At 40.0% G+C, this 27,901-nt stretch overlaps 2 protein-coding genes across 2 annotated transcripts in view; one reads left to right on the forward strand and one right to left on the reverse strand.

Annotated features, from left to right (window-relative positions):
- Positions 1-43: 43 nt before the first annotated feature.
- LOC144682676 (cytoskeleton-associated protein 2-like) lies at positions 44-20,372 on the reverse strand. The gene is made up of 9 exons (XM_078545251.1): positions 18,862-20,372; positions 18,572-18,662; positions 10,926-10,986; positions 8,624-9,618; positions 7,799-7,997; positions 6,729-6,899; positions 4,326-4,398; positions 1,600-2,137; positions 44-1,333 (listed from the first exon to the last, which is right to left on the reverse strand). The coding sequence occupies exons 1-9, from the start codon at positions 18,917-18,919 to the stop codon at positions 1,111-1,113; spliced, it is 2,409 nt and encodes an 802-aa protein (XP_078401377.1). The 5' UTR covers positions 18,920-20,372; the 3' UTR covers positions 44-1,110.
- Positions 20,373-24,798: 4,426 nt separating this feature from the next.
- Positions 24,799-27,901, forward strand: part of vps36 (vacuolar protein sorting 36 homolog) — a 47,838-nt gene continuing 44,735 nt past the window's right edge. The window contains exons 1-2 of the mRNA XM_078545254.1: positions 24,799-24,950; positions 27,462-27,530. Coding sequence (XP_078401380.1) covers positions 24,855-24,950; positions 27,462-27,530 — 165 coding nt within the window. The 5' untranslated portion in view covers positions 24,799-24,854. The remainder of the gene's footprint in view (positions 24,951-27,461; positions 27,531-27,901) is intronic.

Raw genomic sequence — 27,901 nt, forward strand, 5'->3', positions numbered from 1 at the left:
ATCTTTAAGCAATACTCAAAAGAAAATTCTTCATCCAAAAGAGTAACAGAATAACCATTTAATGCAGACAAGTACAATACATGGAAAAGATAAATAAGCTTCAAAAATGATATCCAATATTCTAAGCCAAAGCATCATTTTTATTTGAGTGAAAAGCTCATTTGGATTGTTACTTCATAAGCTTGCAATGAGTATAAACATGTATAGAAATTTGTTTTATTAATTTGAAAAAATTACATTATGTCACAAGTGAAAAAACGATATTTTTAAAAAATAAAAGACACTTCACAAAGTGTTTATTTTGGAGAGATTAATTAGTCCGAGAAGACAGATGTTTTTCTTCAATTAGTGTTCACTCCAGCTCAATTCCGGACTGAGATAAATTAATTTTAAAAACTCTTAAATTAGTAGTTTTGTTATAGTTACCCATGACTGTCCCCGACACAGTCTCTTATGCAGTACCTTAAGACCATATGTTGCATATTTTGGAGATTACAGATGTGCTTATCAAATTTTAGTATTTAAAGAATTAGCCCATGAATCTGAAGACGACTATTTTGTGGGGGTGGGATGAGAAGAGGATTGGTATTGCATAAATTGCTAGCTATTAAAAAGTGTGTTTTTTTAAAATATTGAAGCAAAGGTTAATTATCAGATATCTTCAGCTAGAATCTAACTGGAAGGTCAGAATAGCCACAGCATTGGACAATCTGGTTGTGATTTCAACTCCTAGCTCTTTTTGTTGTACTACAGTACACTAAAGCACTTTTAAATAACACCGGTCTCGAGCATTCAATTTTCTTCATTCTGCGACTGGTGGCTGTGTCTTCAGCTGCCTAGACCCCAAGATCCTTAAAACATTGACCCAAGCCATTGGTCATCTAGCCTAAATGTGGCTCCGCATCAAATTTTGTTTGCTAACACTTGTAAAGTACTTTGAGAATTTTTAATTATCTATAAAATGCAAGTTGTTGGGTGTTTAGAAATGGCAAGGAAACAATTATGCAGAAGGAGAGTGCGCTGTATTTAGACTAAATGGTGCTTTGGAACATAAGGTGCATTTAATTAAAAGTCAACAGAAAATCCATATTATTCATTGGAAATGTTGGCTCATTCTGGCAGTGCACTATTCATCCTGAATGAGTAGGCAGTAGATCCTTCTCCCAAATTTTTCAGATCCTCCAATGAAGAAACACAGGGGTCATGGTCCTGTAGCATCAACGGCAATTGGGAAGATACTCCTTCAATGCGTCGTGAACGTCTTACAGGAGTCAGAAACTTCAAATCTTTGATTGCAGAGTTGCCCTTCTCCATCTGAACTGCACTTTTAACACTGTAGGAGAGAAGATCCAATGGGTTATAAGATGAACAGTACTAAATTACCAGTTACAAAGTGAATACGATTTTAAAATAGTCAATGTAAGTAATGGAATAAAATAAGAATAAATGAAGAGTCTTTTACAGAGCTGAACTATTCAAACACTTAGCCACCCTGCAGAGCCTTGCTAAGCATCCCTGGAACTATTTCCAAAAGAAAAGATGCACAATTACTTGCTTTTAAAAAAAGATAGCAGCTAAAAATAACAAGACTTTTCTTACCATTGGATATTGGGTGTTGCTCTCACACTATACTTAACAGATGATCCTCTATCTTCTATTTTACTTGGTGTCAGTATTTGCTTCAAAGGGGTCTTCATATTTGCAACTTTAATGTCTTCTATCTCAGAAGCACCTTCAACACAACCCTCTGTACCATCAGCTTCATCCACCACATGCTCCGCAGGAGAATGTTCTGGCCCTGGTGTGGGCTCTACTTCTTGCTTTGTGTAAAGTTGCTGTTCATCTGCTGTGAGGTCTGCTCCTTTGTGACAGGAAACTTGCTGTTCAATAGCCGAGGGATCTCCTTCATTCTCTCTGGAAGCAGTGCGTTCATCAATTGCAGCAATACACATATCTTGCCCCTCTAGAGGGGGATCCTGTTTATCATTTGTACAGTATACATTTTCCTCTTTAGAAGGCGTCGGTCCATTATCTTCAAGGTCCACTCCTTTTTCTTCAGGAACTTCCTGTTCAGTCATGCAATACATTTCCAGTTTTGGATCTTTCTGTGCACCATCATCTTCAGTTTTGTTCATTCCTATGGAGACAAAGAGCATATCACAAATTTGTAATAATGTTGTACTGCAATTCTTAAACTTTGTCCCTTGCATAATTTTAAAAAACAAGAACTTTTGAATAAGCTTGTACCCCTTAAATCCTGTCTAATCTGAAGCATTAAAGGGACTGAATTCACTATCAGGCTCCTCTCAGACAAAGTTAACCCATTCACAGTTTCAATATCCACCTCACTCGAAGGAAAAATCGAGAGAAAACATAATAAAAGCTAGTGGTCGCCCTAGAAAACATGTAATTTTTTTTTGGTAATCCCTGGAATAATTTATCACCATAATCAGAAATTCATTTGTGGATTACCACAGTACATGAAAAGGGGCCTTCACAAAGGACTATTCATTATCAGCACAATATACTCCAATGATAATGTTATAATTTAGTCAGTGCTCAAATCATGCAGGATTCTATGAGCTAAGGAATTCAAAGCTTTTTTGGGAATTCAGTTTCAAACACACCTTATAAAAGGGAATCTTCAAAAAATAATGAAATGAGAATGCTGGCACCCAATGAGAAACTTTATGGAAAACAAGCCAGTCACCCACTTTCAGGTGAAATAAAGATTCTTCAAATTAATTCTATGATAGAAAATTGTATAGCGAACCTTTTGTGGGTGGATATCTAACTGGATCAGCATCATTGTCATGGCGTCATTTATGGTAACAGAGGCCTTCTGGCCCAGGATCTATGCCAGCTCTCCATGGGGCAATCCAGATAGTCCCATTCTCCTGCTCTATCCTATTGCCCTGCAAGTTTATTTCCTTCAAATGCTCAAATTTCCTTTTGAAATCATTGATTGTCTCCGCTTCCATCACCCTCATGGGCAACAAGTTCCAGGTTATTTACCACTGACTGTAAAAAAAAAAAACTTACTCACAATCCTCCTGCATCTCTTGCCCCAAAACCTTAAATTTCTGTCCCCTGGTCCTTGCACCACTGGCTAATGGGAACAGCTCTTCCTTGTCTACTTTATCCAAACCGGTCATAATCTTGTGCACCTCCAAGAAATCTCCCTTTTGCTCCAAGGAGAACACCCCAGCTTCTCCAATCTAACCTTGTAGATAAAATTCCCCAAACCTGGAACCATTCTGGTAAATCCCCTTTGCACCCTCTCAAGGACCCTCACATCCTTCCGAAAGTGTGGTGACCAGAACTGGGTGCAATCCTCTAGTTGGGGCCTAAACAGAGCTTTATAAAGGCTCAGCACAACTTCCCTGCTTTTATATTCAATGCCTCTGCTTATGAAGCCCATGACCCCATAATGCTTTGCTAACCACTCTACCAGTACTTCTATACACATCTTCAAAAATTTATACACATGAACCCCAGGTGCCTCTGTCCCTGCACAGTACAGCAGTGTTATCAGAATAGTCAAAAGTAAAGGAAGGGTGCAATGCTACAGACAACTGATTTGAGCACTACAATTGCATTTGCTTCTGTGGAGAATTATTGCAACTACTTGTATCAAATCAGTTGTTGGTTCATATAATGGCTCAATGGCCAATGTGTCCAATTGTATTGTACTAAAACAGAGGTCAGAAAATAGTTGGTCTCAGCCACAGTGGCAACAAGGAAGAGCAAAGACTTGCCTTTCATGACTTCACCACGTCTTGGGGTGCTTACAGCCAATGAAGTATTTTTGAAGCATAGAAAACATGGCAGTCAATTTGTACACAGGGAAGGTGATAATGATCAGATCATCTGTTTTAGTATTGTTGATTGAGGGATAAATATTGACCATCATGCCAGGGATAATTTCCCTTCCGTCCTTTGAAACAAATGGCCAGCTGAGGGGACAGACCAGGCCTCAGTTTAACATCTCATCTGAAAGTGCAGCATTCCCTCAGTACTGCAGCAGGGTGTCAGTCTTGATTTTTGCGCTCAAGTCCTTGAGTGGGACTTAAACACACAAAAGTCTGACTTAGAGGTGAGAGTGCTACCCAACTGAGCCACAGCTGACAAAATGAATCCAAAGAGATCTACACCCACCAAAAATCACCCACTCCTGAACACTATATCTTGATTCCAGGTGGAAAATGCACATGCATATGAGTCAGGAGAGCAGCACAATCGGCTTCCTGGCAGTGTCTCTTGGGCTAATTGTCTGTTAACACTCAGCTGTCCAGAATGCTCTCTTGGGGAAGGCGCCAACTCACCATCAAAAGGCTTCTTGGGAGTCTTGGTGTTTTTCAAAATATCTGCAAGTGTATTACGCAATTCTTCTGCAGGCTGAAAAACAAAAGAACTGAACTATTTCAAAAAAGTGCACTATAATTCATTATGATTAACAATTAGGGACAAAAACAAACCCCTGTACAATTAATGAATATGATTGGATCAAATACATCAAAAGGAATGAAATAGGTGTTCTTCATGGCTCACTAGTTGTGCTGTATTGACCCATGACAATCTGCTGATGATGCAAGGAGATCAACAGAAAGTCACTTCATTTAAAAAACTTGCAGCTATTCCAAAGGTACAATAAATAAATAGTTTTCTTGCTACCAGTAACTGAATCATAGGTTATCATGCCAGCTTCCTTGCCTCAGCAATACCTCTGGGCATACTAAAAGGAAAAGAGAAGACCAATAGGCACATCAGCATTCAGTCTTGTGTAGTTCCCTCCCATTTGCTAGTAGTGCTGACTTCTTGGGCCCAATTTTGAATGCACTAATAAACCCCAAGTTTATTGTGGGTGGGGCAGAGGGTGGGGGGTGAGGGGAAAAAACAGTGCTAATTGCAGAAAAAAATGCATTACTGCTATTTGGATACAATTAAAAAATATGCATTTCACACTATTTTAAAATAAAAATAATTTTGCTTAGGATAAACCCTTGGCATTAACAATGGTCCTATGCCCCTGCATTTTACATAACTCTCATAGGCAAGTCTTGGCTTCCTAAAGGTTGAATGCATCACAGCCTTTTTTTTTTACAAATTACTAATCTATTGAATGAATCCTGTGCTTTCATAGTAACTTATGTTTGACAAGCTTGATTTAGGCTGGAAACATTAACTATTAAAAAATACAGTTAATTAACTATTTGAACAAAAGTAAACTGTTACAATTGTTTAAATTAATCGACTGTACTAACAAAAGTCACAATTTAAGTACTTCTAGCACAATTTCCAATTTGCAGCTTGAATTCAATTAAAAGCAAAAATGTTGAAATTAGGCTGTAATCGTTTCTTCTCTAACTGAAGGAGCTTATTAGCCTAACTGTGCTCTCAAAATTTAAATCAACTCACTTTAATAGTTCATTTTAAGAACGTCTCCAATGGGTTGCAGAGGTGTGTTTGCTTTACATTTGCTAACTCAGTTCAAAAAGGAACTCCCAGCCCTACACATAACTGAGCTGTTTTTGTTCAAATGTGATTTGGCTCCTCCCCTCAATCTACAACTCTTTGGAGTTATCTGAAGTATTTGCAAGAACTTTTGCATTAACGAAAGCACAACTGGCTATACCTGATTTTTAAAGACATGGGGCTGAATTTTGCCGTTGGCGAGCAGGGGGCGGGGCCCGCTCGCGGACGCACAAAACAATGCGGGATGATGTCAGGCGGAATCCCCGATGTCATCCCGCCCCATTTAAATTTTCAGGAAGGCGGTGACACAGCAAAATCAGCTGCTGGCCCACTGACCTGTCAGTGGCCAATTGAGGCCATTGACAGGATCATTAAAACAATTAAAGGACCTGCTCATCCAACCTTAAGGTTGGCGGGCAGGCCAGGAGCCCCGACGGGCAATAGAAAAAACATGAAATCACATCCACCGGCGGGATGAGGTTTCATGTAGGGATATAAAAAGTTTAATAAAGTTTCAGTGTAGATTATGAACATGTCCCATCTCATGTGACATTGTCACATGAGGGGGGCATGTTAAGGATTTTTTTTCCTTCTATTTTTAATATTTTTAGAACTGTCAGCAATCTCCCTGAGGCAGCACTTAGTCTCAGGGAGATGTGCGCACTTTTGTGCACATGCGCAAAAGAGCGCACTCTCGTGTTTGGGGGATCCCCCCCACTGCCGTCCACACAGAGCGCATAGCGCTTCCCGCCGGACGTCACACTGGGCAGACCTTAATTGGCCCGCCCACGTAAAATGGCGACAGGGCCCATTTCTCCGGCGGGGATTGGGCTCCCCGCCCGCTGGAGATTGGGTTGGGCCCACCCGCCCAGAAGGCAGAAAATTCTGCCCATGTAATCAAGTTAAAGTGAATCGCAATCATGCCAAGACCAGATAAAAATCTGTCTTATTTTGTCCCAACACATATCCGAACAGCATGGTACAGGAATTAAGAGGAGGGATTATAATATAACAAAAAAACTAAACGTAGGCTGGTACAGTAGAAAATATAATACACAGATCTTGGACAAACTAAAATTTCCCCACTGATAAGATAAGTCTGTCATAACTTGGGTCTTTCTCACTTGTGATAAAGCTAATATGCCACCCAAGAATTTGTATAGTGTCTAATTAAAGTGAAAAATGTTCCATTTCTATCTTAGTTTGCAGGAATATAGAGAAATAAGGTAAGAGGCAGCCAAAGTCTTCAGTACCTGTGCCCCTATCTTAATAGCTTGTTCATAAATAGTCATGACATCATGGACAGATCCTTTGCGCTGTTCAAGTTGTGCGAGACAGATCCAGTATCTTGCAAACTTCTTAGCCTTTGGAACACTCGCGATGAACGTTTGAAGAGTTTGCAAACAATCTTCACTTGGGCAACCCTGCAGAGATAATAAAAATTCAGATCTGCAAGATCCACTTCTTTGTTCCAGTTTGTGGGTTTGGCCAGCCCAAAAAATGAAAAACACACTCATGCTTTCCTTTCTCTGGAAATTATACTTTAGGAAATTTCTACAATAGAATTGAACAGCAAACTGCCCGATTTACCTAAACTCCTTGAATCACCTAATATCTTGGAAAAATTAAAGTCAAAGAGGAAATGGAAACCGTAATCTCTTGGGAAACATAAAGAAATAAGTGAAATCTAAATCCTTTCCCATTTATAGGAACCTTCCTCACAGAATGTTGTTACAATGAAGTAGGGCAACCATTAAAATTATATTTACCCTCACTATCGACGCATGCAGCTGATAAGAGTTGGAGTTTGCAATCACAGGATCCCAGACATTTAAAATGACCCCACTCCTTAAGGTAGCCCCCATTGCCATTAAAATGACATCAGAGACTCGGGATAATTTCTGATATATGATTCGGAGTTCCTCAGAAATGATTGGGAGGAGCGGGGGGGGGGCGGAGAGAAAGAGGGGGAAAAAGGGTGAGGTAGAATTTCAGAAGCACACTGGAATGACATGGTCAGGGGATCACTATGTCCCAGTTGGCTACCACCAAATTTATATAGCAATATTTTGTTGGTTGAATATTGGCAGTCAAGAAAATCAGCCTTTTCTGGCCAATTGGTACTCTCGGATGACTATTTGCATCAACACATGAATCTTGGTACTTTGTGGTGCCTTTATCTCATATCTCACTTGATACTTTCCTCTAATCTTTCCTCTCAAGTCTTCAGAATTGTTGCTTTCATTCTCAAAAGCCATCTAATTATTTAGTTCCTTCCTATCAGAAGGGAAGGAAGTAAGTGCAATTTAAGATGCAATTTTACCTCATTAATCCGTTTCAGACACTCAGAAAGAGTCTGGTTGATTTCGCTCACAAGTTCACTCTGGTTTTCCTCCTCAACAATTGTCGTCCAAAGTGATTTCACCGGTTCTTCCGCAAATTTCTTTCTCTGCAAGGGTGTGGTTGTTGGTCTTTTTACTAACTTTCCCTTTGATGCTGTTGATTGTGTTAGCTGTGTTCCACTTCAGGACAAAATTATGTCAAACAAATGTTACATGAAGCCATCATAAATCTTTGGTACTGCAAGGTTCAATCCTGACAGATCTCATGTTAATATAAAAAATATATATTTATCCACATTATTAAACAAAAACAGGTTGTAAATATTTTCTTCACTGCGCAGACAATATGGTCTATAATGCTTGTTAAGAGTTTTAATATTTTTTTCAGAAAAAATACGCCAAAATCCAAAAAGTAAAAGCTCTCTGTAACAAATGAACAGTAATTTCAGTTTCAGTTGTTCAATTTCCCAAATGGTGGGCAAAATAATGATCACATTTGCAACGGCAATTCTTCATCTTAAACCATCAAAACAAATGTAAGCCCTGTGTTTAAAAAAAAAGTGATAGATTTGAGAATATAATGCAGGTTTATACTTAATTCAATTTGAGAATTGTCCAAATACAAACCAAAAACTTTCACCTCTTTTAATTAGGAATAGACAATAAAAATACTGGTCTAGCCAGTGACGTCCACATCCTGTGAATGAATTAAAAAATCCCAATGCTTCAGTGCATCAATTATAGCAATGAACATGATTACCAGATGCTACACCCTTACAATGGTCAGAAAAAAAATTTAAAATTACCTCTTTTCTTCCATTGACCATTTCTGTTTCATAGGTTTATGATTGCCACCAACTTTGGAAAGTTTCCATGCTGGGTGCCTTGTAGGTACACCTTTGATGGAGCTTTGGAGTGGTGGAGTAGTTTTCTTTGCACTGATTGTCTGCGTTGCTACAATTGCAGAGTCACCATGGCCTCCTTGTTTAAAATCTATTTTTATATTTAGCACATCAGTTACAAGTGGTCTCTGGCTGCTTTCAGTACAGAGGCCAGTAGCTGCAGTTAAGCTCTTCTGTTTACTATGGGGTATGACACTTAATGTCCTCCTAACAGGATGCATATTTTCCACTCCCTTTGGTCTAGGCTTGTGCAACATGCCTCTAGATTCTTTATTGGGCATCTCTGCAACAGAGGCCTGCGTCACTAAATCAGATTTCTCCTGCTTCCTCTCCTTTTGCTGAGAACCTGATCGAAAGGACTGGATTTTGGATTCGACAATCTTACCACGAAACGAGCCTGGTACAGGCTTCTTAAAAGTAGAATTAGGCAGCTTTGGTTTATTGTTCTTTTCAGCAATCATTAATTTAACTTGCTCATTTTTGACGGCGAGAAAGGACTGGCTGAGGGTGACCTTTTGCAATTTTGATTGACTCTTTAATTTTGCTTTTTGTTCCATGTCCGAATGGTTCTTTTGGCCAAACGTAGGCTTATCTGACTCAGCATTTTGTTGGGCAGGTGCTTTGGTTTTGTTAATAGCTACACTGTTATTTCCTTTCAATTTTTGTTCTACTTTCAAATTGTCCTCTTGGGCAGATGATAGCAGTTTCTCAGGCTGAGCAATTTGCTCAGCAGGCATTTCTGTTTCACTAGCAGCTGAATTAGTATTCTCGATAGATGAGTTTGCCCTTTCCTTCAATAAAGTAGGTTCAGATTGAGTAGAGGATTGGAATATGGTTCTATTTAGCAGAGGCTTATTGTAAATAGCTTTTTTTGACTCAATTCTTCTCCCTCCAGATACCTAAAAGAGAAAGTCAGGAGAAAATGTTACTGTTTCATTTTAAATACATTACAATTTCCCCATCCCATTGAATTTCCTTTTCTCTCCTCTACATATCCATCATTGCCAGTGGCACAGAGCTGTCCAGATCCGTTCACAGGACTCTCGTTGATGAAGCACATTGGACCAATTGTGCGTTTCCCCAGCTAAATGGATGCACTATTACTCCAAATAAAATGTTTTCCCTATCATTTGAGAATCAGTTTAAAAAAGTGAAGGAGAGAAGCAAATACTTAGATGGAGATATCAAATTATTTTTACCTCAGTTGAAATATGTCCAAAGAGTTGCAATCTATTTTTGCCTAATTTATTCATGGGTCTGAGGAAAATCTGAATTTAAAAAAATCTAGCTGCCAGCTTCGTCAATTTTTGTTATCTTATGGCTTGCAAAGAAGCTTATGAAACAGGACATGGAAATCCTTACACATTCTTGTAGCCAGGTGATGGAATGCATAAAAAAATCTCAATAGTAAAATTAATATGCTCCATCGAAGGACTGCGTTCACGTTTAGATTATGTTCTAAGAAAGTAATAAATAGCAGGAGTAGGCCGTTCCGCCCTTCAACTCATTACAATCGAGGCTGATCCACCTCCCCCAATAACCCCATATCCCTTAGCTCCCAAAAAACTTACCGATGCCTGCCTTGAATATATTCAATGACTGAGTACCCACAGCTCTCTGGTGTAGAGAATTATAAAGATCCACACCCTTTGAGTTAAATAAATTTCTCATCACAGTCCTCAATGGCCAACTGCTTAGAGGCCATGACCCCTAGTTCTAGACTCCCCAGCTAGGGGAAACATCCTCCCAGCATCAATCCCATCAAGCCCCTTAAAGAATTTATGTTTCAATGAGAACATCTCCCATTCTTCTAGATTCTGGAATCTGAGCCTATTCTACTCAATCTCCCCTCATAGGTCAATCCTCTCATGCCTGGAATCAGTATAGTGAACCTTGGTTTCGGTACCTCTCAGGCAAGTATATCCTTCCTTAGGTACGGAGACCAAAATTGGTCTTACAAACTAATATTGCTAAATGTCAAAAGCATAATCTAGGCTGACACTTCCTCTGGTGGATACAAGAGATTCCATCGTACTGTTCAAATGAGCAGTGAGCTCTCTTGGTTTTCTATACCAATGAAACATATGACCGTAAAAGTGTAAATGTAAAGTTTTTGAATATAGAAGCTACAAAACACAACCTCGACTTTATAAAAAGAGGCAACACATTAATAGGAGGCATTCTACATTTTCCATCCAGTACTCACTTCTGCCTGCCATTCAGAAGACTGGAGTTTCTCAAAGTTAGTTTTGTCTCTCAGGTACACCCTTCAAAGAAAAGAAAAGAGTGTGATCAATATAATCAGAAAGGCATTGTAGGCAGGACCTGCTTCTCTTTCAAAATCAGCTAGCTTACAAAAAAAACCTTGTATTTGCACCATTAGCATTCAAAAGTAACTTAATATTTGTAAGGGGAAATTTATTTTTAAAAGATATTTTCTCTGTTATGACATCATAATGACAACAGCATCATGAGGGGAGGGAGAGATTATAAAAGTGGCAATTGCAAGTTGTCGCTCATTAAGTCATGGTGAGCCATATGATATCAGCGGGTCACGTACTTGTGAGGTCACTTGAATGGAATTAACAAATCAGCAAGTACACAGATGCTGCTAATATCATACTACTTATTTTGGATTCAAGTGAATTACCTCCACAGCATAAATAAGCAAAAAAAAAATACAAGGACCAAAAGTTGGAGATTTTTTAAGACAGAGGGACAGAGGGTTGCAATGGAGTTAATAGAACCATAGGTTAAGTTAAGAATAGTTTAGATAGGTAATTGAGAGGGGGAATAAAGGGAAATGGGAAAGAGGGCAGAAATTTGAGATTAAGGCCACCTATTGTGTGGAGGATGAACACCAACATGCACTAGTTGGACTGACCAACCTGTTTCTACATAGTAATTTCCATTTTGATCCCTTCAAAACCAAACGCCATCATCATTCCAATAAGCCACATTTTCATATCTTCCTCCGAATGGAAGTTAAGAAATCCAAAAACAGGACACTTACTGAATACGCCTATTGGTGGGCTGTAACTAGTGGAGCGCCACAAGAATCAGTCCTGGGGCCTCAGCTATTTACAATCCATATTAAAACAACTTAGAGGAAGAGACAGAATGGATCTAAGTTTTCTGATGATACAAAGCTAGATGGGAATGCAAGCTGTGAGTGGACAACAAGGTGCCAGATGGGAAGTGTGAGGTTATTTACTTTGGACATAAAAATAGAAAAACAGAATTTTTTAAAAAAGCGTGAAACTTTTAAATGTAAATGTGCAGAAAGACTTGGGTATGCTTGTACAAGGAACGCAAAGCTTGAAAGCAGGTACAGCAAACAGTTGGGAAGGCAAATGGCATGATGAGTACAAGAATTAAGTTTTACTGTAATCGTGCAGTGCTTTGGTGAGACCAAACCTAGAACATTGTGCAGTTTTAGTCTCCATATTTAAGGAAGGATTTATTTGCATTGGAGGCAAAGGTTCACTAGATTGTGTACCTGCATGAGCGTGTTGAGCTATGATGAGAGATCAGAGAGAGATTGTTTCTGTTGGTCGGGAAATCTAAAACCCTCAGAGTTCCTATTTCTTGTGTTCTTAGAGGATGAGTAAATTGGCCCTATACTCTCTGGAGTTTAGAAGAATAAGCGGTGATCGCATTGCAATATATAAGATTCTGAAGGAGCTTGACAGGATAGACAGAGGTTGTTTCCCATGGCTGGTGAATCTAAAAGGGTACAGTCTCAGGCCAAGGGGCTGATCATTTAGGACTGAGATGAGATATTTCACTCAAAGGGTTGCACGTCTTTGGAATTCTCTACCCAAGGGTTGTGAATGTTCCATCCTTGAATATATTTAAGACTGAGATAGACAGATTTTTGGTATCTCAGTGGATCAAGGGATATAGGGAGTGGGCAGGAAGTACAGTTAAAGCCAAAGATCAGCCATGATCGTATTGAATAGCAGAGCTGGTTTACTGGACCATATGGTCTACTTCAACCCATATTTCTTGTGGTCTTGTGTTCCTGTGAAATGGGATTTTTTTTTACCCGAACATTCTACAGAAACAATTAAAAGAAAAGTTTAAATGTTGGAAATGTGAAAAATAACAAAACTGCCTTTATAGGGGAAATAGCTTGGGTACAATCAAGGAAAAAAGGTAGGACAAACAAAACCAGAGCTCCCTGGATGACAAAAGAGAGAGCGAGTTTAAGATGAATTAGGAAAAGGGTGCATATCACAAATCAGGTTGATAATACAAGTGAGAACCAGGCTGAACATAGAGCGTTCAGAGAGGAATTGAATCAAGAAATGGGAAGCAAAAAGTGTCTATTAGCAGAGACTGGTAGCTAACAAAAGAGATTCCAAAAGATTTCTGTAGCCATATTAATAGGAAAAAGATAGATAAGGAGTAGTTTAGCAGATTAGGAACCAAAAGGGGATGTACGCATGGAGGCAGGGAACATGGCTGAAGTACAAAATAAATACTTTGCATCTGTCTTTACCAAGGAAGATGTTGCTGACAAAGTCATAGTGAAAGAGGAGTTAGTTGAGACACTGGATTGGCTAAAAATGGATTAAGAGGAGGTCTTAGAAAGTCTGACGACTCAGAAGCTGATAGGTTACCAGGACAAGATCAGATGGACTCAAATATACAATCTTCCTTGGCTACAGAGGTAGTGCCAGAGGATGAGTGAATTTAATAATGTCACCCCCCTTGTTCAAAAAAGAATGCATGGAAAAGTCCAGCAACTACATAGTTTAAAAATAAGATGTAATACTGAGATGAGAAGAATTTTTTTCTCTCAAGAGGGCTGTTAGTCTGTGGAATTTTCTTCCCCTGAGAGCAATGGAGGCTGAGTCATTGAACTTACTCAAGGCTGAGGTAGATGGATTTTTGATAGACAAGGGAATAGAGTTGTGGCCACAATCAGATCAGCCATGATCATATCAAATGGCGGAGCAGGCTTAAAAGGGCCGAATGGCCTACTCCTGCTCCCAAGTCCCATCATCCAGTTTTCCTATTAACCTCAGTAATGGAAAAGCTTTTAAAAACAATATTCCAGGACAAAATTAGCAGTCACTTGGACAATTGTGAATTAAGGAAGGCCTACAGATTGGTTAAGGGCAAATTGTGTTAAATTGAGTGATGAAGTAATATAGAGGATTGATAATGTGTTCATGGACTTCCAAAATGTGTTTGATAAACATACCAGGCTCGTCAGCCAGGTTGAAGCCCATGGAAAAGGGAAAATGGCAATATGGATATAAAGTTGGCTGAGTGACAGGAAACAGAAGCGGTGAATGGTTGTTTTTCGAAGTGGATGATAGTCACGGACAGAATGCATTTGCTCTCTTATTGCCCGTAATCAATATGTTTTGTATGGAAAGAGGTGTGTCTTTCTTTACTCTTGGAATGTGTAATTAAATAATTCAGCAGCAAGCTTTGAGTACAAAGTAAAGGTGGTTATTTATTCTCTCACACTTACCCCGAATAAACACGTCTCTTGCATGCACACATGAAAATTGGATATAGATAAAGATTGTGCACTTTTACACATTACAGCTAATTTATGCTCATTTACGATTTCCAGTCTCCCAGGTGGCAGGCCTATGGTTTCTTGAATGGATTTGATGATTTAAAGTTGAAGTGAGGATCTTGTAAAGCAAAGGGGTCACAGCAGGTCGTGAAGTTTCTTGTAGTCAAATATCTAAGAGGTTGTTCTCAGGTGAAGTTTGAAACTGGAACAGGTTAAGTACTTTGGCTGATTGATGACAGCTTGTTTCAGAGTCTGGTTCTCAGACTAGCTGACAACAGATGGTTCTTAAAAAGGCAAAGATGACACAGCTTTTCTCTGCAGCTGATGCCTTTTAAGTGTTCAGATTTGTTCTGGGTTTTGGGCATAGGGGGTAATATATTGGATCCTAATAAAGGATCCAAGTATCAGGAGCCAGTTTCAGTCATGTGGTCAACAGCCATTGTCCACCCAAAATGGCTTAAAGCTAAAAAGCCATTAATATACAATAGGAGATAGATGGTGGTCTTTCACCCTTAACTGGTGGATAACCGGTCTCGTCAGCTTTCCTTTGTTGAACTGCAAACCTGGACAATTTCTAGGAGTCCGTTGACTGTGTTTTGAGTAAGCTTCAAACAATGGCAGGTGTGAATGTCACAGATAACATTTGTCTTGGTACGTCCATTCCAGGGGGAGATTCCCACCCATGATTATTCAATTCAGAACTTTCCAGAAGCTTGCTAGTCTGTGTTGAATAAGCAAAGGTCACCTGATACCTTGGCAGCCCCTTAAATTGGACATGGATGAGCTGTTAAACAAATAAATGACAGTTCCAGAAGCTTCCATACAAGTTCAGTCCTTGTGTAAAGTTATGAATATGACATGTCTTTACTCAGCATGACAATAGTATGTAGTGGGGATTCCCAGGGGTCAATACTAGGACCACTGCTTTTCTCTATCTATATTAATGACCTAGACTAGTGAATGTAGGGCATAATCTGCAAATTTTGCTGATTATACAAAATTTGGAAGCATTGTGAACTGTAGTGGGGGTTGTTGGGGGGAATAGTCAGACTTCAAAGAGGACAGACAGGCTGGTGGAATGTGTGAACATATAGTAAATTTAAAGCAGAGAAATGTGACTTGATATATTTTGGCATGAAAAACAAGGAGATAATATACAATAAAGGATATAATTCCAAAGGGGTAGCAGGAGCAAAAACTGCTGGAGGGGGTAGGGGGTATATGCACACGACTCTTTGATGATGATAGGGCAGGGCAAGAAAGCAATTCAAAGGGCATACAGGATCCTAGGTTTTATGTATAGAGGCTTAGAGAGAGTACAGAAAAGATTTAAAAGAATGGTTCCAGGGATAAGAGACTTCAGTTACATGGGATATGTTGGAGAAGCTAGGACTGTTCTGAGAAGGTTAAGAGAGAGTTGCTTGGTGTTCAAAATCATGAGGTGACTGGACAGAGAGAAATTGTTCCCATTGGCAGAAGGCTTGAGATTAAAATTTAGCATGAATAACAAGAGAACCAAATGAGGAAAAGTTTTATTTTGCTTTTAAAACACATCAAGTAGTTAGGCTCTGGAATGTACTACCTGAGTGTGTATTGGAGGCAGATTCAATCATGGCTTTTGTTGATTCCAGCTGATGTTACTACTGGACAAGTCAAATCCCAGGGTGGAACCTGGCTTGATAGATCCCAACTTTTATTTTTTGTTTAGATATGTGCAGAGTGGCTACAGAACAGAGTCAGCTGATGAACTTATAACAAAAGAATACAACCTTAAACAGGAAAAGATGAACTATATTACATTACTCCTTCAACCACAACTATACCTTTACAGATATATACTGTCAAGGAGCTATCATATTTTTCCTAATATTATTGCGGGATACTTTAAAGCAGGCTTATGTGTGTGTGTGTGTGGCTAATTTAATTAAACTAAAGATGGTAAGACTGCAGGGTTTAAATTATTAAAGAAGTGAGGTGTAAAACAGATATTTGAATGGAAACAAGTAAGCTAGAGTGAGATAGCAACAGAGACTGTGTGAATGAAACTTGCAATTTTAGATAAGTGGAGAAGTGTTTGATTTTCAAAGGGACATTGAAAATGATTACAACTGGCAAGATAAATAAGGTTATTAAGTTGATTTTTCCCTAAAGTGCTGGCCATAATGAGAACAAGATAGATTTTTATATTCTGGGAAAAGTAACTTCTAAAGGCAAGTGGAAACAATGGGATTTACAAATCAAAAGGGGTAAAATATATTTAAAGGTGGATGGCAGGCTGTGTGAGGTGTGGCCGTGAGAGCTCTGGAAATGTGACTGTGTGAAACAGGCTTGGGTGGAGAGGGAAAGCCTCCAGCCATCCTGCAGAAGTTTGCTGTTCCAATAACCAATGTGTGTTGAAAGCCTTTGGAAGTCCATTGTCCAGTGGCTGCTTGTGGTAATATTGCTGGATGACTTTATAAATTTGGAATCTATTTGGACACTTGCCTTAAAAGGGGCTGTATAGTTAGCAGTCTGGTCAAGTAGAAATTTTGGGAACTGTTATAACTGTTACCTTGTGTCTGTAAGTTTTTTCTTCTTTCGTTAATGAATGTTTTAATTTAATCTTTAAAATTTCTAAAGGTGGTAGTGGACTCATTACTTTTGACTTCAGTGCACCAGCCTTCTGAGGCTGTAATAAATAATAAATAAAAACAAATCGCAAAATTGTTGTGATAGTGTGGCCAAGCTCCCCTTGTGGATTTGGTCAGCCTGGCAAATACCACCTTCCAAATCATAAAATAGATCTGCAAGGATAATACAAGTCATAAAAGCTATCTTATACTCTAATGTTCACAGTAAGTACACAGTCCATGGAAACCAATAAGTGACCTGTCAGACATACCACACTGAAACCAAGTGACAGATGCCACCTCAGACAGATGTTATGGACTTCTCAACTCCCCACAGACACTTGTCACACCATGAGCCAACTGGTCTCACTGAACTCCACCTTTCACACAGGGCTTCCAATCTCCACTTTCAAAGAACTCACTTTACCAACAGAACACCACTGCTTCACATGCCCATGGTAAAGACCTTCAGCTGTGTCCTTGGATCTTCTGGCCGTGAAGGGCTATATTGCTTATGTCTGCATCCTGCAGCATCTCCCTTCAAGCTTAGAGTCTCTGCTCCTCACTCTCAACTTCACTTAAACAGGAATCTGGAAAAGGTCCTGTTGTTCCCTTTGGCTACAAGGTCTTCTCGGGGTCCCCTCTTCTTCTGTTCTTTGGGGAAATCTGCTTCCTGCAGTTCCATCCAGTTCGGCTTCTCCTGACAGCCGGTTTTAACTTTAGTTTGGGACTTGCTATCTGTCCCTCTCCTACACTGCTTCTGCTGGCAAATCCTTGCAACTGTAGAGCACACTGACCAACTGAATTCAAACTGGTGTGCATGCACATGTGCTCACCTGCACGTGAGAGAGAATTATACAGGCATCTTTTAAAGTGAAACTAAAACTCAGGTTTCATCCTTTTAACCCAAATACAGAAATACAAATTAAACTTAAAGATATACCTTATTCCTAACATACCAAAATACACACGGAACTTACTTAAACTCTCTCTATTACCTCACACTTTCAAAAGGGAATTGGATAATTATTTGAAGTGAAGATTTGCAGGACTACAGTGAAAAGGCAAGGGTGTGGGGCTCACTAAGTTTTCTGCAGAGGGCCAGCACAGACACAAGAGGCTGAATGGCCTCCCACAGTTCTGTAGCTATTCTATAATTCTATGCTATAAATACATAGTATCTCTAAAGAGAAAGGGCAGGTTTTGACAATTCAGATGTATAGGTCTTCAAATCTAGTTGAAGCATAAGATAGACATACTGGCAGGTAGTACAGTTGGGATATATTGAAAGAGGTTTAACAGTCTGAGGGAAGGTCCAAACCAATAAAAGCAAAAATTTACTAATGAATCTTTATACATTGCACTTGCATGTAACAAACATACTCCAAAGTGATAGACTGAGATCTCCAATGCTTCACCAGTCCGTCCTACAATTAAAAATATGTCGTGACATTGAATTAAAAGTGCAAGAATAAATACTTGTATGAAGAATTAGAAATAACCATCAAATTTGACACTGGCCATTTTACAGACCTGATTCTCCCCCCGCCCATTCCTCTCACCACCACCACCACCACCTTATACTGCAGGGCAGATCCAACTGAACTGGCAAGCCTCCCGAAAACTGGATTTGGAAATGTCGAAGGTGTAGGCAGGACAGAAGTGTGAATTTACTGACAGCTCGACCGTAAATAAGGTCATCACCTGCTCTCCAAACGGTTCCTGGCCTGGATTGCCACATTGTTGGCAGACTTCTTTCTCTGGATATAGTCTTCTAATTTCTTGCGCTTTTGTTCTTCAGGAAGAGGGGGGGAAAAGCAGACATGCCACTGTCAGTAAAAGACATTTATAATTCTCATGAATCGCTGACAAAATGATTAAATGAAGCCACAGCAGTAAAAACTATTGGGAGTTCATTGCAATCTAGGAGCAGCTTATAGCTAACCCAGTGCAAACCGGTCGCCTTTCTCCCTGAAAAGCACCAAATGAAATACCTGCATAAGACAGAGGTTTCCCCACGGTCCAAGGAGAGGGAGCAGGAGCGGTTGCCATATCAGTGTGTACAGAATATCTCCAAAGCTTCCTCTCTGTTCACTCCGGCTCTGCCGTTTGCTGTTCTTCCCGGGTGAATTGGTTTTTCGTTTGATTTTCGCTCCCTTCTGATGATTGGCTGCGCCCCTCCTCTGTGCTCGCTCAAACTGACCAATCCGGTCGCAGTTACCCAAACAACGTTGGCCAGTTGTGAGCAGGCGCAGGGGGGCGTGGTGGGGACGGTGACAATGTGCTGAAGTTGCACAGGAATTGGACTGTCAGGGGGTTCGAAAATGGAATGTGGTGTTGCGAATAATGGAACGTTCAGCGCGTGACGTTCTAATGTCTTCCTTCTGTTTTAATAACATGATACATCCTCATGCTCCTTCTTGCAGGTTTGCCAACTCTGATTGGAAGCAATCCTGGTGGTTTGAGCACTTAATATTCTAAGCATGTGAGATATGCAAATATATTGAGTGTCTTTTTCTGTCTGTTTGGACCTCAGCGCTATCTGAGGATGACAACTGCAGGAGCCTTAGTCAGAGTGCGCTTTGTGGGTGGTGATGCCAAATTGTGCTTGGACTTCACCCGTTCAAAACCGGTCAGCACAGACCAAACTGAGAGACTGTGCAGGGATTTCATTGCAAGCCTACCGACTCCCACAGCTACCTCGACTACAGCTCCTCACACCCCGCTTCCTGTAAGGATTCCTCAGTGACTGTGCAGGGAGTAGTGGGCTCCGCCAGCAGGCTGTGTTTACTTTCAAGTTGACACATAAGCTGGATCACAATATCAACAGCGTTCAGGCATCGAGCAGCAGAAAATGAGCAGTAGAAAATGGCTGCACCCTCGTGGGAGCAGGTTCCCAGCTACATATAATGGTGCTTTGTCTTTGGGGTACTTCTCACAGGCTTCTTAAACTCAGTTCAGCAGCAACATTTCCAGATCATTCTCTAAGCTCAAACTTGATAAAGGAGCGATGAATATAAATGAGATAAATTACAATGCAGGAGGAGACATTTGTCCCTGGTGCCTATCCCAATGCTGACCCTCATGTAACCCCATTCTTCTCAGAACCTTTTAAAATATTTATCCCATTTCCTTTTTAATGGTCTACTCTACTTAAATAGCTACTTATGGTGAAGCAACCCATGAGGACTAGCCAAGCACAGGAGTGATGTGTGAGCAGAGTTTTGTGTGGGGTAGGAAGCAGAAGAACTGAGGTTTGGATGATTTCATGTTTATAGGCAGTGAAAGATAGGCTATCAGACCAGTTTAAAAATTCTGCATACTGTAAATCGACACTAGATGGCAGCAATTCAAACTTAGTGATCAAATAACTGAACAAACCTAAAAACAACAAACCATTCATTTGTTATGACCTCTTGAGGCCTTCAATTGCATTTCTGCTTTGTAATTCAAACCCACCCATCCAGAGTCTATTATTTCTGATGTTTGTCCAAAATCATATATGAAAATATTCAGCAACCAAGTGGCATTGCAAAGCAGCATACAATGGGCTTATAGACAATATTCATGATACCACATCAGTTTCTGTGACCTGATGCATAAACATTTATATGTAACATGAGACTTTAGAGGTTAATTCTTTCTCTTATTTTTAACATGGTAATATTAAATTCTTGCCTCTGCCATTTTAATACAGTTATCTGTAATGAGCAGTTAATGACAACATTGAAACAGTTCAGAGAGGACTGTAATTCAAATGTGTTATCTAATATGCTTAAGTGCTTAGAGCAAATTACACCACATGTCTCCAGTGTGTTATGTTCTTCAGTTAATTGTGAGGAGCTCTACTTTCCCTGTGTGGGCTTCAAAAACACATGCTCTCTAAAAAAGCTCCCACATAATCCCACTTTCCCCATTCCCTGGTAGGTCAATCCCCACCCACACAAATCTTTGTATAAAATACTTTCTCCTAACTTCTTTCTTGATTCGTTTGGTGATCTTAAGTTTCTGTGCTCTGGAGACTGATTGATCAGTGGAAACAGTTTTTTCTCAATTTATTTAATGAAATCTATGCATAGTTTTGAATATCTCTACCAAATCTCCCCTTCATTTTCTCCAAGGGAGTGAAACTGCCCCAGTTTCTTTAATCTCTCCTCATAACTTCCATCTATGGTATCAGCTTTGTAAATGTTTAATCAGTCAATAGCCTTAAAATTTTTCCTATCTGGTCACGGTTGGTTAAATTATAGTCTCAACCGGTTGAGCAAAATTCAGTGAGGGAAATCATACCAGGATGATCACACACCGTTAACAGAACATAACTGATTTTACTCCATTAATTTAAAGGGAAGGAAAATATTGTGGTTTCTGCAAGGGACCTGCAATCCTTCATGCAAGATTTTCTTCTGTCCCGTTCAGATGATACTTAACAATCAGGCAGCAAGGATGAAAATCTACCCCAAAATACTAACTACAGCTTAACCAAGGAATTATAATGCTTTCAAATCACTTAAGAACACGTAAGAAATAAGAGCAGTAATTGACCATTTAGCTCCTCAAGCCTAAGATGCCATTCAATAAGATCATAGCTGTTCTTTGACCTCAAATCCACCTTCCCTCAATATCCTCATATCCCTTGATTCCTTTAGTATCCAAAAGCCTATCAATCTTCGTCTTGAATATAGTCAATGACTGAACATCCACAGTTCTCTGGAGTAGAGAACTTCAAAGATTCACAATACTTTGAGTGAAGAAATTTCTCCTCATCTCAGTCCTAAATGGATGACCCTTTGTTCTGTGTCTATGACACCTAGTTCTGGAATTATCAGCCAGGGGAAACATCCTCTCATCATCTACCCTATCAAGCCCCTTAAGAATTCTATATGTTTCAGTGAGATCACCTCCCATTGTTCCTAACTCCAGGGAATACTCAATAGTGGTCTAGTCAATTGCTCCTCATTGGACAATCCCCACATCCCAGGGCCATGTGCTTTTGCACTCTATGCCCTCATTTTGTTTCCACTTTCACTGGTGGTGTATCTGTATTACACTTTCAACACAGCAGTGTCCCTGCCATTAAGATACAATTGAGACCGAAGAACCCTCTGTGATAATATCACTATTACAGTTTTCTCAATTTTAACCATGAATAAACATTCACACTGTCTTCACTATAGAAGATACAAATAGACATTCCAGCAATAGCTGTAAATTAGGAGGTGGAAGGGAGAGAGGAACTTGGTGAAATTACAATCACTAGGGACATAGTACTGAGCAAACTGATGGAGCTGCAGGCTGAGAAGTCTTCAGGTCCTGATGGACTTCATCTTAGGGTCTTAAAAGAGATGGCTAATGAGGTAGTCGGTGCTTTGGTATTAATTTCCCCAAATTCCCTAGATTCTTGAAAGGTTACATCATACAGGAAAGTAGCAAATATAACCCCTCTATTCAAGAAGGGAGGCAGAAAAAGAGGAAACTACAGGCCTATAATGACACCTTTTGCAATCTCTCCTTTGCTTCCACCTATCACTGGCCTTCTAACCAGCTTCAACTGGCCCACCCACCTTAAACAGTATATTTTTCACCACATTTTTACTTCTCTTTAGTTCTGAAGAAGAGTCATACGGGCTCGAAACATTAATTCTGTCTTTCTCTCCACAGATGCTGTCAGACCTGCTGAGTTTTTCAAGCAATTTTTGTTTTTGAAACTATAGGCCAGTTGGCCTGATGTTTGTCATGGGGAAGGTGTTAGGATCGCTCATTAGGGAGGTTATAGCTGGGCACATAGGAAAACTCAAGGTAATCGGGAAGAATCAGCATGGTTTTGCAAAGGGGAAATCATGTTTAACCAATTTATTAGAGTTCTTTGAAGAAGTAACATGCACTGTGGATAAAGGGGAGCCTATTAGACATACTGTACTTGGATTTCCAGAAGGCATTTGATAAGGTGCCATATCAAAGGTCATTGCAGAAAATAAAAACTCATGGTGTAGTGGGCAGCATATTAGTCTGGATAGAGGATTGGCTGACTGACAGAAAACAGAGTATGCATAAATTGATCTTTTTCTGATTGGCAGGATGTGACAAGTGGAGTCCCACAGGGGTCTGTGCTGGGGCCTCAACTTTGTACAATTTATATCAATGACTTAGACAAGGGGAGTGAAGGCATGGTAGCTAAATTTGAAGATGACACCAAGATAGGTAGGAAAGTATATTGTGAAGAGGACATAAGGAGGTTGCAGACGGTTATAGATAGGTTGTGTGACTGGGCAAAAATCTGGCAGATGGAGTATAATGTGGGAAAATATGAAGTTGTTCACTTTGGTAGGAAGAATTAAAAAGCAGAGTATTACTGTAGAATTCCGAGGTGCAGACGGATCTAGGTGCTCCAGTGCGTGAGTCACTAAAAAAGTTTGTATGCAGGTACTGCAAGTAATTAAGAGAGCTAATGGAATGTTATCCTTTATTACGAGAGGAATTAAACATAAGTAAGGATGCTATGCTCCAGTTATACAAGGCATTGGTGAGGCCACATCTCAAATACTGTAAGCAGTTTTGGTCTCCTTATTTAAGGAATGATGTAAATGCGTTGGAGGTGATTCAGAGGAGGTTTACTAGATTTATATCTGGAATGAGTGGGTTGTCTTATGAGGAGAGGTTGGAAAGACTGGGCTTGTTTCCACTGGAGTTTAGAAGAGTGAGGGGTGACTTGATTGATGTGTATAAGATCCTGAATGGTCTCGACAAGGTGGGAAGGTTGTTTCCTCTTGTTGGTGAGTCCAGAACTTGGGGGCACTATTTTAAAATTAGGGGTTGCCCTTTTGGGACAGAGATGAGGAGAATTTTCTTTCTCTCAGAGAGTTGTGCAACTTTGGAACTCTGCCTCAGTAGATGGTGGAGATAGAGTCATTGAATATTTTTAAGGCAGAGCTAGATAGATAGATTCTTGTTAGGCAAGGGAATCAAAGGTTATCAGGAGTAGACGGGAATGTAGAATTTGAAATACAAACAGATCAGCCATGATCTTATTGAATGGCGGAGCAGTCTCGAGAGACTGAGTGGCCTACTCCTGCTCCTATTTTGTATGGTTGTAAGAGCGCACGCATGATGACCTTTTTGTGCTGCAAAATTCTAGTTATTCTATAAGAAATTATGTTACTTAGGATAGGATTACATACAACATACCACACAGAAACAGGACACTTGGCCCAGCTAGTCCATGCTGATGTTTATCTCCACTCAAGCCTCCTCCCATCTTTCTTCCTCTAAACTTATCATTCTAATGATAGGTGACCTAGTGGTATTGTTGCTTGGACTAGAGATCCAAGGTAATGCTCTAGGGACCCAGATTCAAATCCTGCCATGGCAGATGGTGGAATTTGAATTTAATAAAAATCTGGAGCTAATGTTGTAAAAACTTATCTGGTTCACTAATGTCCTTTAGGGAAGAAAATCTGCTCTCCTTGTCTGGTCTAGCCCTCTGAACAAGGGCAATTAGGGAATGGTAATAAATGCTGGCCTTGCTAGCGATGTCCACATCCCACGAATAAATTTTTTAAAACTCTCTATTCCATTCTCCCTCATATGCTTGTCCAGCTTCCCCTTAAATGCAGCTATGCTTTTTGGGTAAAGAGATTTCTTCTAAATTCCCTATGGGATTTCTGGGTGACTATCTCACATTGATAACCTCTAGTTTTGCTTTTCCCCACAAGAGGAAACATTCTCTCCGTGTCCGCTCTTATCAAAACCTTTCATAATTTTAAAAGAGGTCTATTAGGCCACCCTTTTTTCAAAAAAAGAAAAGAAAATTGTTTTACCCCAAGTGGGATAAATTAGGGCCATGATGGGGCACTGGGGGTTCCAGTGAGTGGGAGAGTCGCCGCTGCTGCTGTAAGGCTCAGCGTCCAGCAGGAGGTGGTGTCGCGGGCGCTGCTGCTCCAGGAAGTGAGCCGGCCCTTGGTGCTCTGGCTCCTGGTCCTGATCGGTGATGGACCGGTTTGTGTGGGCGAGCGGCTTGCTGGAGATTAACGAGACTCTGGTGATACAGCAGCGCGGAGTCCGCTTGTACGATGGTGACGACAAGGTAATGCGAGCGGAGCGGGGGCTGGAGTTTGCGGGCCCGAGAGTGTACCCGAGTCCCAGGGCAGAGTCAGGCCTGGTCCGGTCCCAGTCTGCAGCCCCAGAACTTCATCATGGGTTAATATGTTGGAGCTGTGATGGGGGAGGGGGCGAAAAGAAGAAATCACAGACACTGATAACAACTAAGGTCTAATTCTTACATGGGTGAACTGTAATAAAAACATCAAACATTTCAGAAAAGATTTAATGATTTAAAAAAAAATTAAATCTGTATGTTTTACCATTTAAAAGGGTAATTGCCATAGCCTTGCACCATGTTTGGTGGATATGTAACCTGAATGGGTGGTGGTGGTGGTGTCTGAGGGGCAGCAGTGTCACTGGTACCAAATTAGAAGATGCTTTTGTGTTGCCCTCTGGTTGTTGGATGACCAGATGGAAGTAAAACTGCCAGATATGGTTAGACCTACAGCTAAGATGGGGACAGTTCACCAAAGCCCACCTTATCTGTGTCTGGTAAAGGCAATAGTGCCAGCGCAACCTTGGCATGCCCCCTCTCGTGTCAGTGCACACGTGCCCCGTTTCTGTCTGGCTTTTGTGTGCCGTAACGTCACTAATTGCTGACAGGCCTGTGCCAGTGGCCAGTTTGCCATGGAGCTCAGTACTTGTGCCGTCAATTCTCAGGGACCCAATGGTGCATTTCAATCGTACATTCCAGAGTGTGGTGTTATCCAGTCACTTTCCCAAGACCTGGTCTTTGACAAATAAAGCCCAGTGAATGCTGTTATCAGCTCCCATGTTTTTCTGTCAGTGGGAAGGGTGCATGTTGAGCCTGTCCTTTTGGGACAGCAATGGGATTGCCCTACCTAAGCCAGCAGCTAGAAAATAAGAGTGGTTTATACTATTCTTTGATACTAGGCACTGTTGGTTCCCGAAGCATGGGTCTCATGTAACCTGGAGAAGCTCCAGTATGAGGTTCTTGGATTTGTTGACGCAATGATGTTTTTTAAAGCACTCCTCTGAGGTAAGTAAAAGTTGCTGAGGTATAGCTTGCTCCAGGATCCCTGCATATGCCACAGTAGGCAAGTGCCTTGAAGTGTGTAAAAATACCTGTGGATAGCAGCTAGCATGGATATGTGTTTTCTCCCTCCCTGAAGAAAAGTACTAAGCCTGTGTATGGCATCTACCTAAACAAGATGGGACTCATTTTCTTAGGTGTTCAACTTGAAAATAAGCCTACATTAAATATTTTTTTTTATAAAATTGCATAATTAAGCACAAACCTGTTACCTTCATGATTTCCTGACCTAAATTGAGCATTTTAATTTATTATATATTAAAAATACATAGTTATCTTTTCATTTCAGTGTTGTCAAATTTGCCTATGGGTTTTTCAATATTAATTGTATCTATTTATTTTAATTCATGCATGGGATGTGGACATTGCTGGCTAGGCCAGCTTTTATTGCCCATCTCTAATTGCCCTTGAGAAGGTGGTGGTGAGCTGGTAATGCCTGCCCTATGCTATTGATTTTTTGGCATTTCTAATAGGATTTTCGCATTCACGTGAAAGCCTATTACTGTTCTGGCCACCAGGTGCCATTATGGAACAGAATTGACAACCTTGGTATGATTATTTTGATCTATTTCATTACCTGAAATTCTTATTTCCAAAGTGAGAGTTTAAACAAAGTTTAAAATTTCAAAAATACCTATTTCACAACAACATGGTCTAATTTATCTACCGGATTGATTTTTCTCTCTTTTGATACCTTCGTTCTGGCCTCAAGTCAGTGTCAAAAGCCCAGGCTTTGACTGAATATTTTGCCCAACAACAATTAAGTGAGAACTTTCAATCACATCTATGTGTTCTGAGCAAGTGTAATTTTCAGAAGTTCTGATTTGAATTTGAAGGTTGCAAAGGTATATCCCCACTGCCTGTGAGGCTTTGAGTGTTTCATTACATTTTCTAAAAGACTTCAAAAGAAACGGAATTTTCCAAACTTCTATTTTAGGCAATTATGTATTTATACAAATGAATTGCAATTGTGCTTTTCTGTTTAGAATGTGTCAGAACAACAGAGGAAGCATGTGTGAACAATGTTTTCATGTGAGAGACAGCAATGAAAATAAAAACAGATGTTTGTGGTTTTTTTGGGGGCAGGTTGAAAAGAAAAATCAACATTAACTAAAAATATCAATTCTCTATAAACAATCTATTACTTTCGATTTATGTTATATATTCAGTTAAAAATATGTTCTGGACTCTGTGTGTCTGTGATTTTTTTAAAATATAAAACTTGCAAGCCCCTTCCCATATCCTGAGAGCCCATCTAACCCACAATTCCATCCCAGTATGGCCAGATTTCTGAGTAATATCACCAGTGTCCTTAGCCTAACACCTCGATTCCTGTCTAAACTCTCACTTGCAATGGGCAAAACTATTGGAGACCTATTAGTGTTGTGGAGCCCATATCTGGTGTCATTTTCATTAAATGTACTCATTTCTTTATTACAGACAAAGTTTGACTTGGGGACTCTTCTTCTTAGTACACATAGATTACTGTGGAGAGAGCAAAAGAAACATGTAAGTCTGTTAAAAATAGGTTCAACTGTATTTTGCTAAAATATTATATTTGACTTCTGATAAGATTGCATGTAGAGGAGAAATGGAGAGAGTCATGAATAGATCCTTTGGGGACTGCAGAGGTACAGGCGGTTCTCTAGCCATGACTGGATAGGTAGGAATGGAACCAGGCGAGGGCAGTATCGCCCAGCTGGATGTTGGAGGAGGATGTCATTTGAAACGTTATATACATTTCAAATTCTGCCAATTTGATACAAGCTTTAGCCAGTCTGTACAGCTGAGCTTTCATATTGCCACGTTGAAGTGGATGGGATGACGCTTTTGTGTGCCAGAATTCAGGGATACTCACTACAAAAAGGATCAACCATAAG

Source organism: Cetorhinus maximus, chromosome 7 (genome assembly GCF_964194155.1).
Source record: "Cetorhinus maximus chromosome 7, sCetMax3.hap1.1, whole genome shotgun sequence".
Taxonomy (NCBI): domain Eukaryota; kingdom Metazoa; phylum Chordata; class Chondrichthyes; order Lamniformes; family Cetorhinidae; genus Cetorhinus; species Cetorhinus maximus.

What these genes read in the sequence shown, in the direction of transcription:
- LOC144682676 (XM_078545251.1), bottom strand. Translation starts at nt 18,919, where the DNA reads ATGGCAACCGCTCCTGCTCCCTCTCCTTGGACCGTGGGGAAACCTCTG. An exon ending in TGGTCAATGGAAGAAAAGAG is followed by an intron (nt 7,998 to 8,623) that starts GTAATTTTAAAT and finishes TTTGTCCTGAAG; the next exon opens with TGGAACACAGCTAACACAAT. An exon ending in GTCTGAAACGGATTAATGAG is followed by an intron (nt 6,900 to 7,798) that starts GTAAAATTGCAT and finishes TTATCTCTGCAG; the next exon opens with GGTTGCCCAAGTGAAGATTG.